General features: G+C 32.7%; 1 protein-coding gene across 5 annotated transcripts in view; it reads right to left on the bottom strand.

Moving 5' to 3' along the window:
• The window catches only part of FSTL5 (follistatin like 5), a 1,111,808-nt gene that overhangs the window by 126,214 nt on the left and 967,103 nt on the right, over positions 1 to 18,491 (bottom strand). For all 5 annotated transcript variants that reach the window (XM_079921028.1, XM_079921031.1, XM_079921029.1 and 2 more), the window contains one exon: positions 2,631 to 2,792. In XM_079921028.1, the coding sequence (XP_079777154.1) occupies positions 2,631 to 2,792 (162 nt within the window). The remainder of the gene's footprint in view (positions 1 to 2,630; positions 2,793 to 18,491) is intronic.

The raw sequence follows: 18,491 nt of genomic DNA, 5'->3' as shown, positions 1-18,491 counted from the left end.
ATCTTTCCCTCCTTTCCTACATAATCTAGCATATCTAGATGTTTTCTACTCTATGACCAGAACTACCAATTTCCGGGTCCATTTATCATCCTGACACATCTGCTTTCAGAACTAGAAAACATTCCCTGCACTTAAATTTTTGATTAAAGTACTAGACTATTACATAAGCAAATTTACAAATTTTCAAATTTACGATCTCCAATTTTCAAGTAACAGGATGTTACTTGACCTTTTAAGTTAGTTGCATTTCATACCCTACTCCACTTTTATTTCAGATCTTTAGTCTTTGTTTGATGTTTCCTGGCATAATAATAACTTCTTACTCTAAGCAGGTTGTCTTGTTCTTTATATCATGAAATACATAGAAGTGATTAAAAAGTAAACCCAAATCATTTCACAACATATGTGTAAAATATCATTGCCTTGTATACCTTAAGCTTACACAATTTTATATGCCAACTGAATTTCAATAAAAGCTGGAAAAGAAAGAAATTAATCCCCAAACCTCCTGTTTCCATTTACATCTTCATTTTTATTTAATTCTCAAAGAAGTTTTCTGTTTCTTTCCAAGGCCAACCTCCCCTCCTTTTTTGTTTTGTATTTGTCCCTCCTTCCCCTGTTACATTATTCATACATCTTTCTCTTTACCAATATCCTTTTAAACCAACAAATTGTCCAAGAAGTAAGAAATATCTTCATCAGTCCTAAACCTTCCCACCAGCAGCTACTACTGTTATTTTTTACTCTTTCAAAATTTGGAAAGAGGTTTTTATACTTCCTCCCTCCTTTTCATTTCTAAGCCCACTGAGGACTGATTTTCTAAATGTCACAAGGACAAACTAATCACTAACCCATGAATATATTTTAATGATCTTCCTTGACCTTTCTATGTCCCCAGCACTGTTGAACTTGTTCCCATCTCTGGCTTTCTTTTCTTTCATTCTGTAATCACCTTGTTCTCCTGCCTCTTTGCTAATTATTAGTCCCTTCGGATATTTATCTTGATTTGCCCGCCAAAATATTTCTGCTTTGTTGAATTTTACTTCTCATAACCATATCATCCCATCTATTGCCATAGTTATCAGTTAGTGCCTAGACCTGGACCTCATATACCAATGCTAAATAAGCATCTGATGAATAAATGGATAATTAAATAACTATGTAATTTGGTAATATGTGATCATATACAAAGCCACATGGAATTTCACACTCCTGTGCACCCAGATTTATCTCTTAGGTTCTGCTTCCTACTTACATTTTATTACTTGTCATAGTCTCTCAAAAATTAACTTATTTTCTCTTATTTTAAAAAATGATAATAGCTATTTTACAAATGCCCCAATCTTTCAAATATTGAGTCTAGAGTGTAACCAACTCCCCAAATTTGCCTTCCTGTATATTTCTAAAACAAAAACAAAATAAGTTCATGTAATATGGTTTGTTGCTGTCAAATAGGTAAGAGATGACAAAATCAGAAGCTAATTAGACTTTCATTCAATTTAACTTCAGTTTATCAGATCAATCCTCACCTTAGATTATAGACACCATGATGCAATCAATAGACATAAACATGTAAATTTGTTGGACCTACTTATATTAACATAGAGACTGCTAGGATTCAGCTTTGAAAGGTCAAAAATACTTTCACATGTCATTTTTCATTTGCAAAAATAAATAAGTAAATGATTTAAAAGATTTATTTTAAGATGTATACTGATAAAGTGTATTCACTCTCTAAGCTGAATAATAAGAGCAGTCTATTCTTACAGAAATAATTTTAAAAATGAAAATATATTCATTTCTAAAGTATGAATTGAATTAATTTAAAAGCATAGAACAAGGAATGTAATGCCATGCAACAGATACTCCAGTAAAATGACTGTCCCTGGGCCACTCCTGACAATGGAAATAAGATTGTTACATTTTTTTGCTTACTAGTATAATCAACATATATGAAACTGCTTTTGCATTATTTAGATTATTTGACATTAGAAAGATTGCATGGTTTGCTTTTCACATACCACTCATTTGTGATTATTATAATCTGTAAAATAAATGATTAATGTCTGCACATTAGACTATTAGAACATATAGAATATTTTATATATTAGAATGTAAGAACTTCATAACTGTAAAACTACATAAATGTGGAACATATTTAGTAGCATTTTGAATTTTTTCTCTTTTCATTTCATGATGCAAAACATTTCCTAAAGAATTTCTTATTTTTGACACTCTCTGTAATATATATTTTAATATATGATTTAAGCATTTAAAATTGTCTCTTCAGAAATGTATTCAATGAAGAGATCCAATTATTCTGTTCCCCATATCTGCTATAATTCAGAGGATAAGATTTTAAAAGAAAAAATTTAATATTTTACTTATGACAGAAATAATGACATAGCTAATCATTATGACAAGACTATTATTTAAAACATTAAAAATATTAAAGGACTCTATTTCAAATATTATGTCTTAGGTACAACCATATCTTTTTTCATATTCATGATATTCTTTTGCCACCAAGACTTATTTGCTCTTTCTCATAATAATGTAAAATGTGTTATAAATTTTAGAATAAAATTTTTACATTGTTATTTAAGAGGAAAAATGCAAGTAAAAAGCACCTTGAAGCGTGAGTTGCTTGGACAGCTTTGGTGTAATATCAATTCCATTCTTCAGCCATCCAAGCTGAGGATTTGGTATGCCCTCAGCATGGCACCTGAGACTTGCAGTTACCCCAGGTTCTCTGGCCTGACTCTCTGGATACACCCGGATTACAGGAGGGACTAAAAGAAGAAATGGAAAAGAAAGTGAATGAGTGATCTGTATTTGCCATTTGATTTTCCAAAACAAAGAAAAATTGCAATACGAGAAAATTACAATTATATTATTTTAATGATGATAATTTAATGAATGATATTTCTACAGGTCTTAGTTTGCAAATAATAGCATCCACTAAAACGTACCAGTGTCCCCTAGATAAAAGCTATTCTGAGACTGCACCAGGGAAAATATAAGCTGAGCCTGGGATATCTTGATTCAATAACTAAAGAAGTCCTTAAGGAATGACAGAAACATATCAAAAACTACAAAACCAGTTTAAGAAGGCTCTCATTCATCAAATCTGAAATAATTTGAGCATTGAGATAATTATCAATTATAAAGGAGTATAAAGAATCAAACAAGACTCGATGAATTCAGTAACATAAATAAATGAACAAATATATAAATGGGAGAGAAGAAAAAATTTTTCCTTACTATAGCATCTTTTAGAAATTAAGATAACAATTCCACTTACAATACATCCAAAAATAAAATATTTAGGAATAATTTCACCAAGAAGGTGAGAGACTTTTACTTTGAACACTACAAAACATGTTGAAAGAATTTAAATAAAACCTAAATCAACAGAAAGACACCATGTGTTTATGAACTGAATAATTAATTGGTGAGATAATAAGATTTGGTAAGATGACACACAATATTGCAACATTGATTTATAGATACAATGTAATCACTATCAAAATTCCTAACTGCATTTTTTTTGCAGAAATCGAAGAGCTAATCCTCAGAGTCATATGGAATTACAAGGGGCTCCAAAGAGCCGAAACAATCCTGAAAATGAAGAATGAAACTGGAGTTCTCATATCTCCTGATTCCCAATCATATTACAAAGGTATAGTAATCAAAACAATGTGGTACTGGCAATAAGGTAAAAATATACTTCTATGGGATTAGAATAAGGAGCACAGAGATAAACTCATACATCTATGGTCAATTGATTTTTGACAAGGATGCCAGGAAATAGTGTAAATACAACTGACAAAACAGGAAAAAATTGCAGATGATATCTGATATGAGCCTGGTATCCAGAACGTACAACGAACTCTTACAACTCAGCAACAAAAGACAAATAGCCCCCTTCTGCACAGCAAAGGACACCAACAAAAAGTGAAAAGGCAACTTACAGAATGGGAGAAAATATCTGTAAACCACTATCTGATAAGGAGTTAATATCCAAAATGTACCAAAAAGTCACACATCTTAATAGAAAAAGAATTTAAAAATGGACAAAGGACCAAAATAGACATTTTCCCAAAGATATACAATAGCGAACAGGTTCCTGACAAGATGCTCCACGCCACTGATCATCAGGGAAATGCAAATCAAAACCACAATGAGTTATCACTTTATATCTGTTAGGATGTGTCTTATCAAAAAGATTAGAGATAACAAATGCTGGTGAGGATGTGGAAAAAAAGGAACCCTTGTACACTGTTGGTAGGAATGTAAACAGGTGCAGCCACTATGGAGAACAGTATGGAGGTTCCTCAATAAATTAAAAATAGATCTATTTCCAAGTCAATGAATTTCCCCTTTCTGCTTAAGTAAGCCTTAACTAATATGGATTCCTTCTGAACTTTAGCCTCAATATTCTCACCAGGAAAACTGAGATTTGATTTATGTCTCTTCTGGAATATGCATCAGTTACTCTGGTGATATGTCAGTAGCAGTACCTTTAGAATGAAAACTATAATATATTCATAGATGTTATGGAATGTGCTGAATGCTTTGTAGTCATGTTGACTTGAAGATGAGTCACAGAGAGGTTAATGGCATCCCCAAGTCACAAAGCTTATTAGAGTCCAGAGTTGAGGTTAAAATCAAGGGAGGTCTGACTCCTGGGCCGATGCTCTCTACATTTCAGTTTGCCCTTAACCAGTCTGGCTGACTGTGGTCTGTAACAGCCACTGAATTTAGCCATAAGAAAGAAAATCTGATGGGTATTAAAAATAAGTATGTTACAAATTTGACTTGTCAGGGCTTCCTGTGGCAAAAAAATTATATATATATATAATTCATAGTATACATATGAATATACTATGAATTATATATATTGATATAATATGAATTATTTATATAATTCATATATGTATAATTATATTCATATAATATGAATTATATATATGATTCATATTCATATATATATATACACACACACATATATATATACACACACATACATAAATACATATATATACCTTATGATCCAGTGATCCCACTTCAGGGTATATATCCAAAGGAAACAAAATTATTATCTCAAAGAGTTAGCTATATGTATGAACATCTTCCTTATGTTTATAGTAACATTATTCACAGTAGCCAAAATATGGAAATAACCTACATAAGTTTCCTTCAGTTGATAAGAGAAAAGAAACTATTTTATATATATATATATATATATATATATATATATATATATATGAATATTACTTAGCCTTAAAAAAAAGGAAACCTTGTCATTTGCAACAACATGGATAAACCTGGAGGGCATTATCCTAAGTGAAATCAGCCAGACAACACCAAAAAAATACTCCATGGTATAACTTATATGGGGAATTAACAAAAAAAAGTTGACCTCATAGAAGCAGAGGGTAGAAAAGTGGTTGCAAGGGGCAGGGAGGTGAAGGGAATAGGAGAGGTTGGGAAAAAGGTACAAATTGTCAGTTATAGGATGAATAAGGTCTGAGGATTTAACGAATAACATGGTGACTATAGTTTATAACACTGTAGGGTATAACTGAAACTTGCTAGGAGAATAGAACTTAAATGTTTTCACACAGGAAAAAAAAAAAAGGTTAAAATCCCCCATACAATCCAATTCAAATGTGGGCTAAGGACTTGAATAGACATGTCTCCATAAAGAAGGCATGCAAATAGCCAATAAGCACATGAAAAGATATCAAAATTCACTAGTCATCACTGGAAAGGCAAATTAAAATCACAATGTGATACCACTCATATCCACTAGGATGCTATTAAACAACAAAACAAAAGGCAGAAATTGGAATTCTTGCACATCTGTGGTAGGACTATAAAATGATGTAGCCACTGTGGAAGACACTGGTGGTTCCTCAAACTGTTACACATGGAATCACCATGTGATCAAGCAATTCCAAGCCTAGGTTTGTATACATAATTGAAACAGGTTTTCCATAACAAACATGTATCTGAATGTTTATGATAACCAAAAGGTGGACATTACAAAAACAACTATCAACTGATAAACAGAAAAATAAAATGTGGTTTATCCTTACGATAAAATATTATTTGGCAATAAAAAGAAAGAAGTACTGATATATGCTACAATATAATATGCTCAGATATTACCCTAAGTGAAAGAAGTGTGACACATAAGGCAACATATTGTATAAGCCCATTTACATGAAACATCCAGAATGGGTAAATCCACCAGGATAAAAAGCGGATTCATGGTTCTCAGGGGCTGAGGGAAAGGAGAAATGTGAAATGACTGCTTGATGGCTATGAGGTGTATTCTGGGGTTCATGAAAATATTTGGAGATAGTGAGATGGTTGCATAACATTTTAAATGTCCTATAAACTACAGTACTGTACACTTTAAAATTGTTCAATGTTATGTGAATTTTACCTTGATAAAAAAGAAAGACAAAGAAAGGCTGAAGGAAGTTTCTAGCTTAAAAGATACTAAACAGGAATATTAACCGAATGCAATGTGGAATCCAGAATGGATTCTGGACAAGGAAAAATTAGTTATAAAGCTATTATTGGGAAGGTTGTCAACAAGTCAATATGGACTGTAAACTAGATGAGATTCTATCAATGTTATGCTTACTGATTTGATAATTATATTTTGATTGGGTAAAAAACTTTCTTTAAAAAACACACATGCTGGGCTTCCCTGGTGGCGCAGTGGTTGAGAGTCCACCTGCCGATGCAGGGGACATGGGTTCGTGCCCCGGGCCGGGAAGATCCCACATGCCGCGGAGTGGCTAGGCCCATGAGCCATGGCCGCTGAGCCTGTGTGTCCGGAGCCTGTGCTCCGCAACTGGAGAGACCACAACAGTGAGAGAGGCCCGTGTACCGCAAAAAAAAAAAAAAAAAAAAAAAAAAAAAAAGTAAATAAATAAATAAATAAAAATAGAAAATAAAATTTCAAAACTAACTCTCATAGTATTTCTGTACCTGCTTTACTGATGACATAGAGCATATATTTAGGCTCTTAATATACCTAACACTGAGTAGTTTTTGTAGCATTTCACTGGAGGTTCAAACAAATAATGTTTTAAGGAGATATTTTAATATACTCCCCAGCAAACCCACATTACTCTATGATCTGCAGTAAAGAGACTCTATCAAAGCTCAGATCGAATCCCTAATGGCTTAACAACAAGGGAGTTAGGAAATAAGCCTTTTAAAAAGACTTATATAGAAAGCCAAAATGGATAAGTACTCTCAATAAATATTTAATACGAGAAAGTGTATCTTGTCAAAACCAAGGCTCAATGCTTCTTGCAACATTCTTTGGAATAGCAAAAACTTGAGACAACCTAAACATATTTGAAAATTAGATTGAGAGGAAGCACATTAATCAACTCAATGATAACGACAGACACTTCATGATTCATGTTAGAATACATAGATATTATATGGGTCATCTATACTGTCTCTGATACTCCCTAATGGACAACTTTTCAAATCAGATGTTCAATTTCCCCCTGCATTCCTGTTTTTACTTTATTGATATATGTGTGCATGAACTGAAAGGGAAACAGTCAACAATAATTTTTTTGTCATGTAGAGGTTTTATACTCCAATAGGTAATATGTACTTTGGAAAAATAATAATACTCTCATATAATATGGTTCTCATTTAGTGCACTGGTATCAAATGATGGTCTGAAAAATATCACCTATAAACTTGAAGGATAAGTGATTGGCATAACAACTATTTAACCTCAGCGACAAGCTACACATTTAAAAGTAGTTTATTTTCCTGGGATACATATTATGAAATATAAATGAGGATTGATGGCAGCTGAATTAAAAAGTCAGTACTCTCCCAGAGAACATTTCAAGCCGTTTGCTACAATCGCTTTTAGTTAGGAAGTGCACTCTATGAACTTATCTTTCCTTTATTTGGGCAGTGCATGAAAAACGAAATTTAGGGGCCACCAAAGGTTTCCCACATTGTACTGAGAATCCAATTTCATGCACTACCATGAAAATCCTTAAAGTTCCCCATATTTTAAACAAAAGGTAGTATTTAAAGGTGTCTACTCACTGAAAATTTCCTGATGATATTGGATGTTTCACAAAAATATCTCAGCAATTTAAATGGTTGGCTTTATTTGATATCATCAGATAAAGTCAAATAATATCAATATTTAATAATATAGTATATGTATATGTATACGAACATGTTAAATGGTTGAGATTATATATTGTTCAGTTTTATTCTATAACTATAACCAAATAAGTTTTTGACATTTAAAATGGAAGGTATACAAGAAGATCCAAATATATGAATTTTGTTCATGAATAAAATTTAAGAAAAGTACAAAATCTGACTTGTTTATTTTGAGTCTTAAGACAATAATTTACAAATATTAACTGAGCAACTTCTGAGTGTAGCACGTTGTTCTAGGTGTCATTTTCTCTCCATCTCTCACATGTACAGTTTTACATATTAACATGTTGAATGAATGCTGAGACCAGGTTTGGAAATTAGCCTAATGGAACATAGGAAATAATTGGCCTAAGTTGTCTTATCTGGTAGATCACAAACTAAGTGGAGAAGTGTCTAGTGGAATGTGTCCACTAGACACAGAGAAGTGTCTAGTGGAATGTGACTACTTGAAATCTAAATCTAAATTCTGAATTAGGCTTCATATATTAATAGATAAGGTGTATTTGAGATCCTTGAAAAATTGTATTTTAAAATGTAAAAGTCAAATAAATCATCAGTGCATTCATAGTATTTTTGGAGAGGTATTAATAATTCATTTCAAATAGATATAACTTCTCAAGGAAACTGAATTATTTCTTTCTATCACCCAGTTAAAATAACAGTATCACCATGAGACTAAATTAAACTAATATAGATAACATTTTATTTAATAGTTATTAGAGCATAAAGTATAAATAATTGGATGCTACATATGAAGGACTAGTTACTCCAAGAATACATACATAAAGCTAATATTTTAACCAGTTATAGAAATGGAAATGGGGTTCTGATACTAAAAAAATATTAAATTAAATTTTTTTTTAAATAAGTTAAAGAACTAGTTTAATTATATTCCTGGAAACTCTGAGTCTACATAGAATCAGTTATAAACATTTATCAGCTCAAAACCATAAAGTATTTAATAATAATAATGGGTATAAAACTGGGTAATAAAGGTCGATGGATGTATTTCTCAAAAGTCCGTAATAACTTTATTGAATTAGAATAAATCAGTGTTTTTCTCAGTATTAGGAAAGATCTAAGAGAATCCTTTTAATCTAAAAATCTTTCTAATCTAATGATAGAAAGGATCTAATGGAAAAAATATATATCTTATAATACTGAACTCTGCCTTTTTTCATCCTTCAACTTCCATTCTGTGATCTTTCCTTAGAAGTTGCTGCACTATAGCACATCGGAAAGTATCGCACATCCCAGGTATTTTGAAGTCTGATTTTAGAGTTAGGCAGAGATCACTGACCCAATACAGCGACTGCATTCTAACTGAAAACAAAAGTGAATTTAAGGTGAATTGTCAGGTCACAGGGATGTAAACAAATAAACGCTGGATATTTTTTTCCTTTTCTTGATGCCATTATCTTGTATTCTTTTGAAGGATTCTATCAGTACTCTTCCACAAATTATTCACACAGCTGCACTGTTAGAAAAGGTTGTAAGAAAGCTTGAGGGTAAGAATATAAATGTCTCTGAAGTAGTGCTGACTCACAGTGGCATGTGGATTATTCTGTTTGTATTATGACTTCCTTTGTCATTAAAGCAACTTTCCTATGAAAAATTACAGACTGGGTTTAATAAATATTTTAAATGCTACTGAGCTTGTCCATTGCCTTTTGTCTCTGACATTATTAAAGCCATCAATTTCTCTAACTTTATCCCAAAGCAATCTTTTTATATTCATGACTTTCACACTGCCTCTTGTCAATATTACAAAACTCTCTGATCACATTATTGCAGCCTTCATAAAAGTGTAGAGGATGCAACAAATGTTAGAGGCAAAATATAAATTAACAGCAACACACTTATGGTCATAAACTTTTCTGATTTTTTTTATTATTAGATCTTCCTATTTTCCTACAGTATTGTAATAAATCACAACAGTTTAAGCCATTTTGAAAGGGACAGCAGTTCATCCTAGTTTAATTAACTTAGATCTATTATACTAATCCTTAAAATTAGTGGCCCTTTTAATCCCCAATTTCAAAGTCTCAAAAGCCACCGTTTTCAAAAATGCTCTCTGAAACACAAAAGATAACTAAAGTATTCAAAATAATAATACATAGGATGCTGTGTTTCTAAATCTATGCAAAAAATAAAAGAGGAATTAATGAAAAAATTAATTTAATGCTGTCATGATGGATGCTTTCTTTTCCTTAGACTTTATTTTATTTGATTTAATATATACATAATTTAAATAATTTGTCCAGAGATCTCAAATTAATTATTTGAGGCAGGGACTGTACAGTGGATATATTATAGTAAGCCCACCCAACCTGAAAATTTGAATGCATTTCTAACACTTACTTTATGCTCTAAGGAGTAAAATATCCAGTTTCTGTGAGTCTCACTTTCCCCATTTAAAAAATTTGAAACCATTTATAGGATTACATGGATTAAAGGAAACAATGTATTGCAAGTTCCCAACCCACTGCTAGACCCAAGTCAGAAGGAAAATGTTAGGTGTCTAAACCCACACACTTCACTTCCCAGAAATAATTTTCTTTGCCTTTTACAAATAGAATGACCGAAGCTTCATCGGAGAAATGGCAAATGTATATTAATTTCGCTAGTCAATACCCATTGATTGCACTTCTTGGAGATCTAAACTACAGGTAGCCTAAATCCATGTATGAGTTCAACAGAGTGAAAACTATAGTCGATCAGCAATATCTGCCAAAACTAGAGAAAAGGAAATGAAAGCAAGACAACATTTTGCCAACCTGCTTAATGTTAAAGATGCAAATATAAACCCTATCTAAATACAATTTATCCAGAAAAATTCTAAACAGATCAGGTGTATCTTCTAAGCTTTTCCTCAATCACATTTGCACCCCCTTAGTCACAGAACTAGTAAGTGTATGTATACCCTGCAAAAAAACATTTTTTTTGTAACTGGGAAGTAAAAAACAATTGCATTAGTTAGAGCTTAAAAAGATAAGGAAAATGTATGTCATTCAATATAATTAAAATGTGTGGCAAAAATATATATGATTTTGGAATTTGGAAAATTTCAGAATTTTTCTTACAGCTATTACTCCAGCTAGCCTTATCTTCTTCTGTCATTTGTGTAAGAAATTAAAGAATTTGAAGAATATGGTAAAACTCTAAAATATAAAGCAGCTTGCATCAAACAGGATTACTCAGGAGACAGATTTTAGATCACAACCTGGAACTAACCAGCTATGTGATTTTGAGAGACTTAGTCCAACTCTTTCAGTTCCTGTTTCTTCATTTGAAAAGTGAACATTATAATAAAGTAATGTGTGATGGTACTTTAAAATAAAAAATGCCTTTGCAGATGAAAAAATGGATTCATGATAACACTGTTAGTGCAACAGTGGATGAAAATCTTTTCAATAGAGATGATGAAAACTACAAATATTAAATAATTTTGTTCAGGGCTTTTTTTGAAAACTAATTTATATAAAAACTTGGCTAGTCTATAATTCCATGTATATATACTTTTACTATAAGTTGAACTCCAGTTTTATCAACATGAAGTAATTTCTTAAGAAACTACCTAATTGATCTTAGAACAATTTTTATATATGCTAACATACTGAGGATTATAAATATAATTTCCTAAATGCAGGATGAGCTTCTGGATAGAAACTGTAAATGCAATCTACCTGTAGTTGGAGATAGTCATGTAAAAGTAAGACATAATATTAATTTATTAAAAATGTGCAGATACTTCATTTGAAAAGACACTTGAATAAAGCAGCAGTAAACTTTGTTTTGAACAAGCATTATGTTATATATGGTTTAACCATGACAAATGTCAAAAGAAATCCTTAAGTTACAAAATTACAAATAACACTGTAGCCTTAAAAATTATATAAGAATCATACTGATCATGATGCTTATTAAACAAAGAGAATATACATGACTATTTCTTTTAAAACAAGTTATTATTTAATTTTCATCATTTTTCATTGTTAAGTTGAATAGGATGTTTGTTTTAATTTTTCATACGTGTAAAACAAAATCTTGGCATACATATAAATTTGCTAACTCTAAACAGAAGAAAATTATGCTCTTTTAGACAATGCCTTTGATAATTTTCAGAATATCCCACAGTGTCCTAGTTTTGTGTTTTTTATCCCCTAGTATAAACCTATTGATTTTACTCATAGAGCCACAGTCAAAATCTATCCCTGTCTTATCCAAGTCCATGGACCACATGAAACCAGACCAATTAGGGCTGGAGGTCCATGTTCAACAAGTACAGCCAGGTGTACCACGTGTACCTGGAAACTTCCTAAGGTTTCTGAGTCTGTTTCTTCAACAATCAAATTAGCATACTAATAAAAATTACCTCCAAAGATTTTTGAGTGAAACAAAAAAAAAGAGATCACATATGTAGAAAAGTCATTAAAAAATGCTGAAAAATATAAATTACTCATTCATGTTAACTATAATTTATCTTTTAAATTTCTTCCATATTATTGATTTCCTAATGTACCACATATTTATTTTTTAAATACATAATATAGAGAAGCATGTAAGATATTGTCTCCCTCACCACAGATTTCTGGTATGAACAGTTTTAACTTTCCAATGTAGTCTAAGTTTTACTTCTATCCTTATACAATATATATGCACAATTTTGTTTCCTAATATGAACTTATTCTCTAAATATTTCTTTGGATTTCTTTCACATCAGATATCTTAGACATATTTTAGGACACTATATGTAAATTAGCTCATTATATTTACTATATTAATATTTCACATTATGACCCTATGATAATTTATTCATCAATTTTAATACTGATGATTCTGGAGTCACAGTTTTGCACTATTATATGCAATTGTGCACAAAGACCATCCTTGTACTTACATACTGTTGCTTTCATTTTCTTAGATTAGCTGAATCAAATAACTGCTACATTAAAAAATACATGAATTTAAAATTGGATAGGTAATGCTAGGTTACTAAACTAATGTTTGTAGGAATCCCAGTTCCCAAAAGTAACCAGTATATGAGGGTTCAGTTTCCACAAATCTACCTTAAGTAGATGTTAGTTTTTTTAACATCTTTATTGGAGTTTAATTGCTTTACAACAGTGCGTTAGTTTCTGCTTTGTAACAAAGTGAAGCAGCTAATACATATACATGTTTCATATCCCCATATCTCCTCCCCCTTGTGTCTCCCTCCCACCCTCCTATCCCCCCCCACCAGGTGGTCACAAAGCACCGAGTTGATCTCCCTGTGCTATGCGGCTGCTTCCCACTAGCTATCTAATTTAATTTTGGTAGTATATATAAGTCCATGCCACTCTCTCACTTCGTCCCAGCTTACCCTTCCCTCTCCCCGTGTCCTCAAGTCCATTCTCTACATCTGCGTCTTTATTCCTGTCCTGCCCCTAAGTTCTTCAGAACCCTTTTTTTTTTTTTAGATTCCATATATATGTGTTAGCATACAGTATTTTTCTTTTCCTGACTTACTTCACTCAGTATGACAGACACTAGGTCCATCCACCTCAGTACAAATAACTCAATTTCGTTTCTTTAGACTGAGTAATATACCATTTTATATATGTGCCACATCTTCTTTATACATTCATCTGTCAATGGACACTTAGGTTGCTTCCATGTTCTGACTATTGTAAATAGAGCTGCAATGAACACTTTGGTACATGTCTCTTTTTGAATTATGGTTTTCTCAGGGCATATGCCCAGTAGTGGGATTGCTGGGTTGTATAGTAGTTATTTTTTTAAGTAACCTCCAAACTGTTCTCCATAGTGGCTGTATCAATTTACATTCTCACCAACAGTGTAAGAGGGTTCCCTTTTCTCCACACCCTCTCCAGCATTTATTGTCTGTAGATTTTTTGATGATGGCCATTCTGACTGGTGTGAGGTGATACCTCACTGTAGTTTTGCTTTGCATTTCTATAACGATTAGTGATGTGAGCATCCTTTCATGTGTCTGTTGACAATACATATATCTTCCTTGGAGAAATGTCTATTTAGGTCTTCTGCTCATTTTTGGATTGGGTTGTTTGTTTTTTTGATATTGAGCTGCATGAGCTGCTTATAAACTTTGGAAATTAATCCTTTGTCAGTTGCTTCATTTGCAAATATTTTCTCCATTCTGAGGGTTATTTTTTGTCTTGTTTATGGTTTCCTTTGCTGTGCAAAAGCTTTTAAGTTTCATTAGGTCCAGTTTGTTTATGTTTGTTTTTATTTCCATTTCTCTAGGAGGTGGGTCAAAAAGGACCTTGCTGTGATTTATGTCATAGAGTGTTCTGCCTATGTTTTCCTCTAAGAGTTTGATAGTGTCTGGCCTTACATTTAGATCTTTAATCCATTTTCAGTTTATTTTTGTGTATGGTGTTAGGGAGTGTTCTAATTTTAACATTTTACATATAGCTGTCCAGTTTTCCCAGCACCACTTATTGAAGAGGCTGTCTTTTCTCCATTATATATTCTTGATTCTTTTATCAAAAATAAGGTGACCATATGTATGTGGGTTTATCTCTGGGCTTTCTATCCTGTTCCATTAATCTATATTTCTGTTTTTATACCAGGACCATACTGTCTTGATTACTCTAGCTTTGTAGTATAGTCTGAAGTCAGGGAGCCTGAATCGTCCAGCTCCGTTTTTCTTTCTCAAGATTGCTTTGGCTATTCGGGGTCTTTTGTGTTTCCATACAAATTGTGAAATTTTTTGTTCTGGTTCTGTGAAAGATGCCAGTGGTAGTTTGTTAGGGATTGCATTCAATCTGCAGATTGCTTTGGGTAGTATAGTCATTTTCACAATGTTGACACTTCCAGTGCAAGAACATGGTATATCTCTCCCTCTGTTGGTATCATATTTAATTTCTTTCATCGGTGTCTTAGAGTTTTCGCATACAGGTTTTTTGTCTCCTTAGGTGGGTTTATTCCTAGGTGTTTTACTCTTTTCACTGAAATGATAAATGGGAGTGTTTCTTTAATTTCTCTTTCATATTTTTCATCATTAGTGTATAGGAATGCAAGAGATTTCTGTGCATTAATTTTGTATCTTGCTACTTTACCAAATTCATTGTTTAGTTCTAGTAGTTTTCTGGTAGCATCTTTAAGATTCTCTAGGTATAGTATCATGTAATCTGTAAATATTGACAGCTTTAGTACTTCTTTTCCCATTTAGATTCCTGTTATTTCTTTTCCTTCTCTGATTGCTGTTGCTAAAACTTCCAAAACTATGTTGAATAATAGTGATGAGAGTGGGCAATCTTGTCTTGTTCCTGAACTTAGTGGAAATGGTTTCAGTTTTCCACTATTGAGAATGATGTTGGGTATGGGTTTGTCATATATGGCCTTTATTATGTTGAGATAAGTTCCCTCTAGGCCTGCTTTCTGGAAGGTTTTTATCATAAATGGCTGTGTAATTTTGTGGAAAGTTTTTCCTGCATCTATTGAGATGGGCATATGGTTTTTATTCTTCTGTTTGTTAATACGGTGTATCACATTGATTGATATGCATATATTGAAGAATCCTTGCATTCCTGAGATAAACTCCACTTGATCATGGTGTAAGATCCTTTTAATGTGCTGTTGGATTCTGTTTGCTAGTATTTTGTTGAGTAGTTTTGCATCTGTGTTCATCAGTGATATTGGCCTGTAGTTTTCTTTCTTTGTGACATCTTTTTCTGCTTTTGGTATAATGGTGATTGTGGCCTCATAGAATGAGTTGGGGAGTGTCCTTCCCTCTGCTATTTTTTGGAAGACTTTGAGAATGATAGGTGTTAGGTCTTCTCTAAACGTTTGATAGAATTCGCTTGTGAAGCCTTCTGGTCCTGGGCTTTTGTTTGTTGGAAGATTTTTAATCACAGTCTCAATTTCAGTGCTTGAGATTGGTCTGTTCATATTTTCTATTTCTTCCTGGTTCAGTCTCGGAAGGTTGTGCTTTTCTAAGAATTTGTCCATTTCTTCCAGGTTGTCCATTTTATTGGCATATGATTGCTTGCAGTAGGCTCTCATGATCCTTTGTATTTCTGCAGTGTCAGTTGTTACTTCTCCGTTTTCATTTCTAATTCTATTGATTTTTCTCCCTTTTATTCTTGATGAGTCTGGCTAATGGTTTATCAATTACTTTTTATCTTCTCAAAGAAGCAGCTATTAGTTTTATTGATCTCTCCTATTGTTTCCTTCATTTCTTATCTGATGTTTATGATTTCTTTCCTCCTGCTAATTTCTGGGGTGTTTGGCTCTTGTTTCTCTAATTGCTTTAGGTGTAAGGTTAGGTTGTTTGAGATGTTTCTTGTTTCTTAAGGTAGGATTGTATTGCTGTAAACTTGTCTCTTAGAACTGCTTTTGCTGCATTCCATAATTTTTGGGTTGTTGTGTTTTCATTGTCATTTGTTTCTCAGAATTTTTGGATTTCCTCTTTGATTTCTTCAGTGATCTCTTGGTTATTAAGTAGTGTATTGTTTAGCCTCCATATGTTTGTAATTTTTACAGAATTTTTCCTGTAATTGCTATCTAGTCTCATAGTGTTGTGGTCAGAAAAGATACTTGATATGATTTCAATTTTTTTAAATTTATCAAGGCTTGATCTGTGACCCAAGATATGATCTATCCTGGAAAATGTTCCATGAGCACTTGAGAAGAAAGTATATTCTGTTGTTTTTGGATGGAATGTCCTATAAATATCAATTAAGTCCATCTTGTTTAATGTATCATTTAAAGCTTGTGTTTCCTTATTTATTTTCAATTGGGATGATCTATCCATTGTTGAAAGTGGGGTATTAAAGTCCCCTACTATGATTGTGTTACTGTCGATTTCCCCTTTTATGGCTGTTAGCATTTGCCTTATGTATTGAGGTACTCTTATGCTGGGTGCATAAATATTTACAATTGTTCTATCATCTTCCTGGATTGATCCCTTCATCATTATGTAGTGTCCTTCTTTGTCTCTTTTAATAGTCTTTATTTTAAAGTCTATTTTGTCTGATTTGAGAATTGCTACTCCAGCTTTCTTTTGATTTCCATTTGCATGGAATATCTTTTTCCATACCCTCACTTTCAGTCAGTATGTGTCCCTAGGTCTGAAGTGGGTCTCTTGTAGACAGCATATATACAGGTCTCTTTTTTGTATCCACTCAGCCAGTCTATGTCTTTTGGTTGGAGCATTTAATCTATTTACATTTAACATAATTATTGATATGTATTTCCCTATTACCATTTTCTTAATTGTTTTGGGTTTGTTGTTGTAGGTCTTTTCCTTCTCTTGTGTTTCCCACTTAGAGAAGTTCCTTCAGCATTTGTTGTAAAGCTGGTTTGGTGGTGCTGAAGTCTCTTAGCTTTTGCTTGTCTCTAAAGGTTTTAATTTCTGCATCGAATCTGAATGAGATCCTTGCTGGATAGAGTAATCTTGGTTGTAGGTTTTTCCCTTTCATCACTTTAAGGACGTCCTGCCACTTCCTTCTGGCTTGCAGCGTTTCTGCTGTAAGATCTGCTGTTAACCTGATGGTGTTTCCCTTATATGTTATTTGTTGTTTTTCCCTTTCTGCTTTTAATATATTTTTTTGTATTTAATTTTTGATAGTTTTATTTATTTGTGTCTTGGAGTGTTTCTCCTTGGATTTATCCTATATGGGACTCTCTGTGCTTTCTGGACTTAATTGACTATTTCCTTTCCCATATTAGGGAAGTGTTCTACTGTAATCTCTTCAAATATTTTCTCAGTCCCTTTCTTTATCTCTTCTTCTTCTGAGATCCCTATAATTTGAATGTTGGTGCATTTAGTGTTATCCCAGACGTCTATGAGACTGTCCTCAATTCTTGTCATTTTCTTTTTTATTCTGCTCTTTCTTTAGTAGTTTTTTCCACTATTTTATCTTCCAAATCACTTATCCGTTCTTCTACCTCAGTTATTCTGCTATTGATTCCTTCTAGAAAATTTTTAATTTCATTTATTGTGCTGTTCATCATTGTTTGTTTACTGTTTAGTTCTTCTAGGTCCTTGTTAAACATTTCTTGTATTTTCTCCATTCTATTTCCAAGATTTTGGATCATCTTTACTATCATTACTCTGAATTCTTTTTCAGGTAGACTGCCTATTTCCTCTTCATTTTCTTGGTCTGGTGGGTTTTTACCTTGAACCTTCATCTGCTGTGTGTTTCTGTTTCTTCTCATTTTGCTTATCTTACTGTGTTTGGGGTCTCCTTTTTGCAGGCTGCAGGTTCGTAGTTCCCGTTGTTTTTGGT

This window comes from Stenella coeruleoalba (genome assembly GCF_951394435.1).
Source record: "Stenella coeruleoalba genome assembly, chromosome: 4".
NCBI lineage: Eukaryota > Metazoa > Chordata > Mammalia > Artiodactyla > Delphinidae > Stenella > Stenella coeruleoalba.
This window is presented reverse-complemented; position numbering and strand designations above follow the sequence as displayed.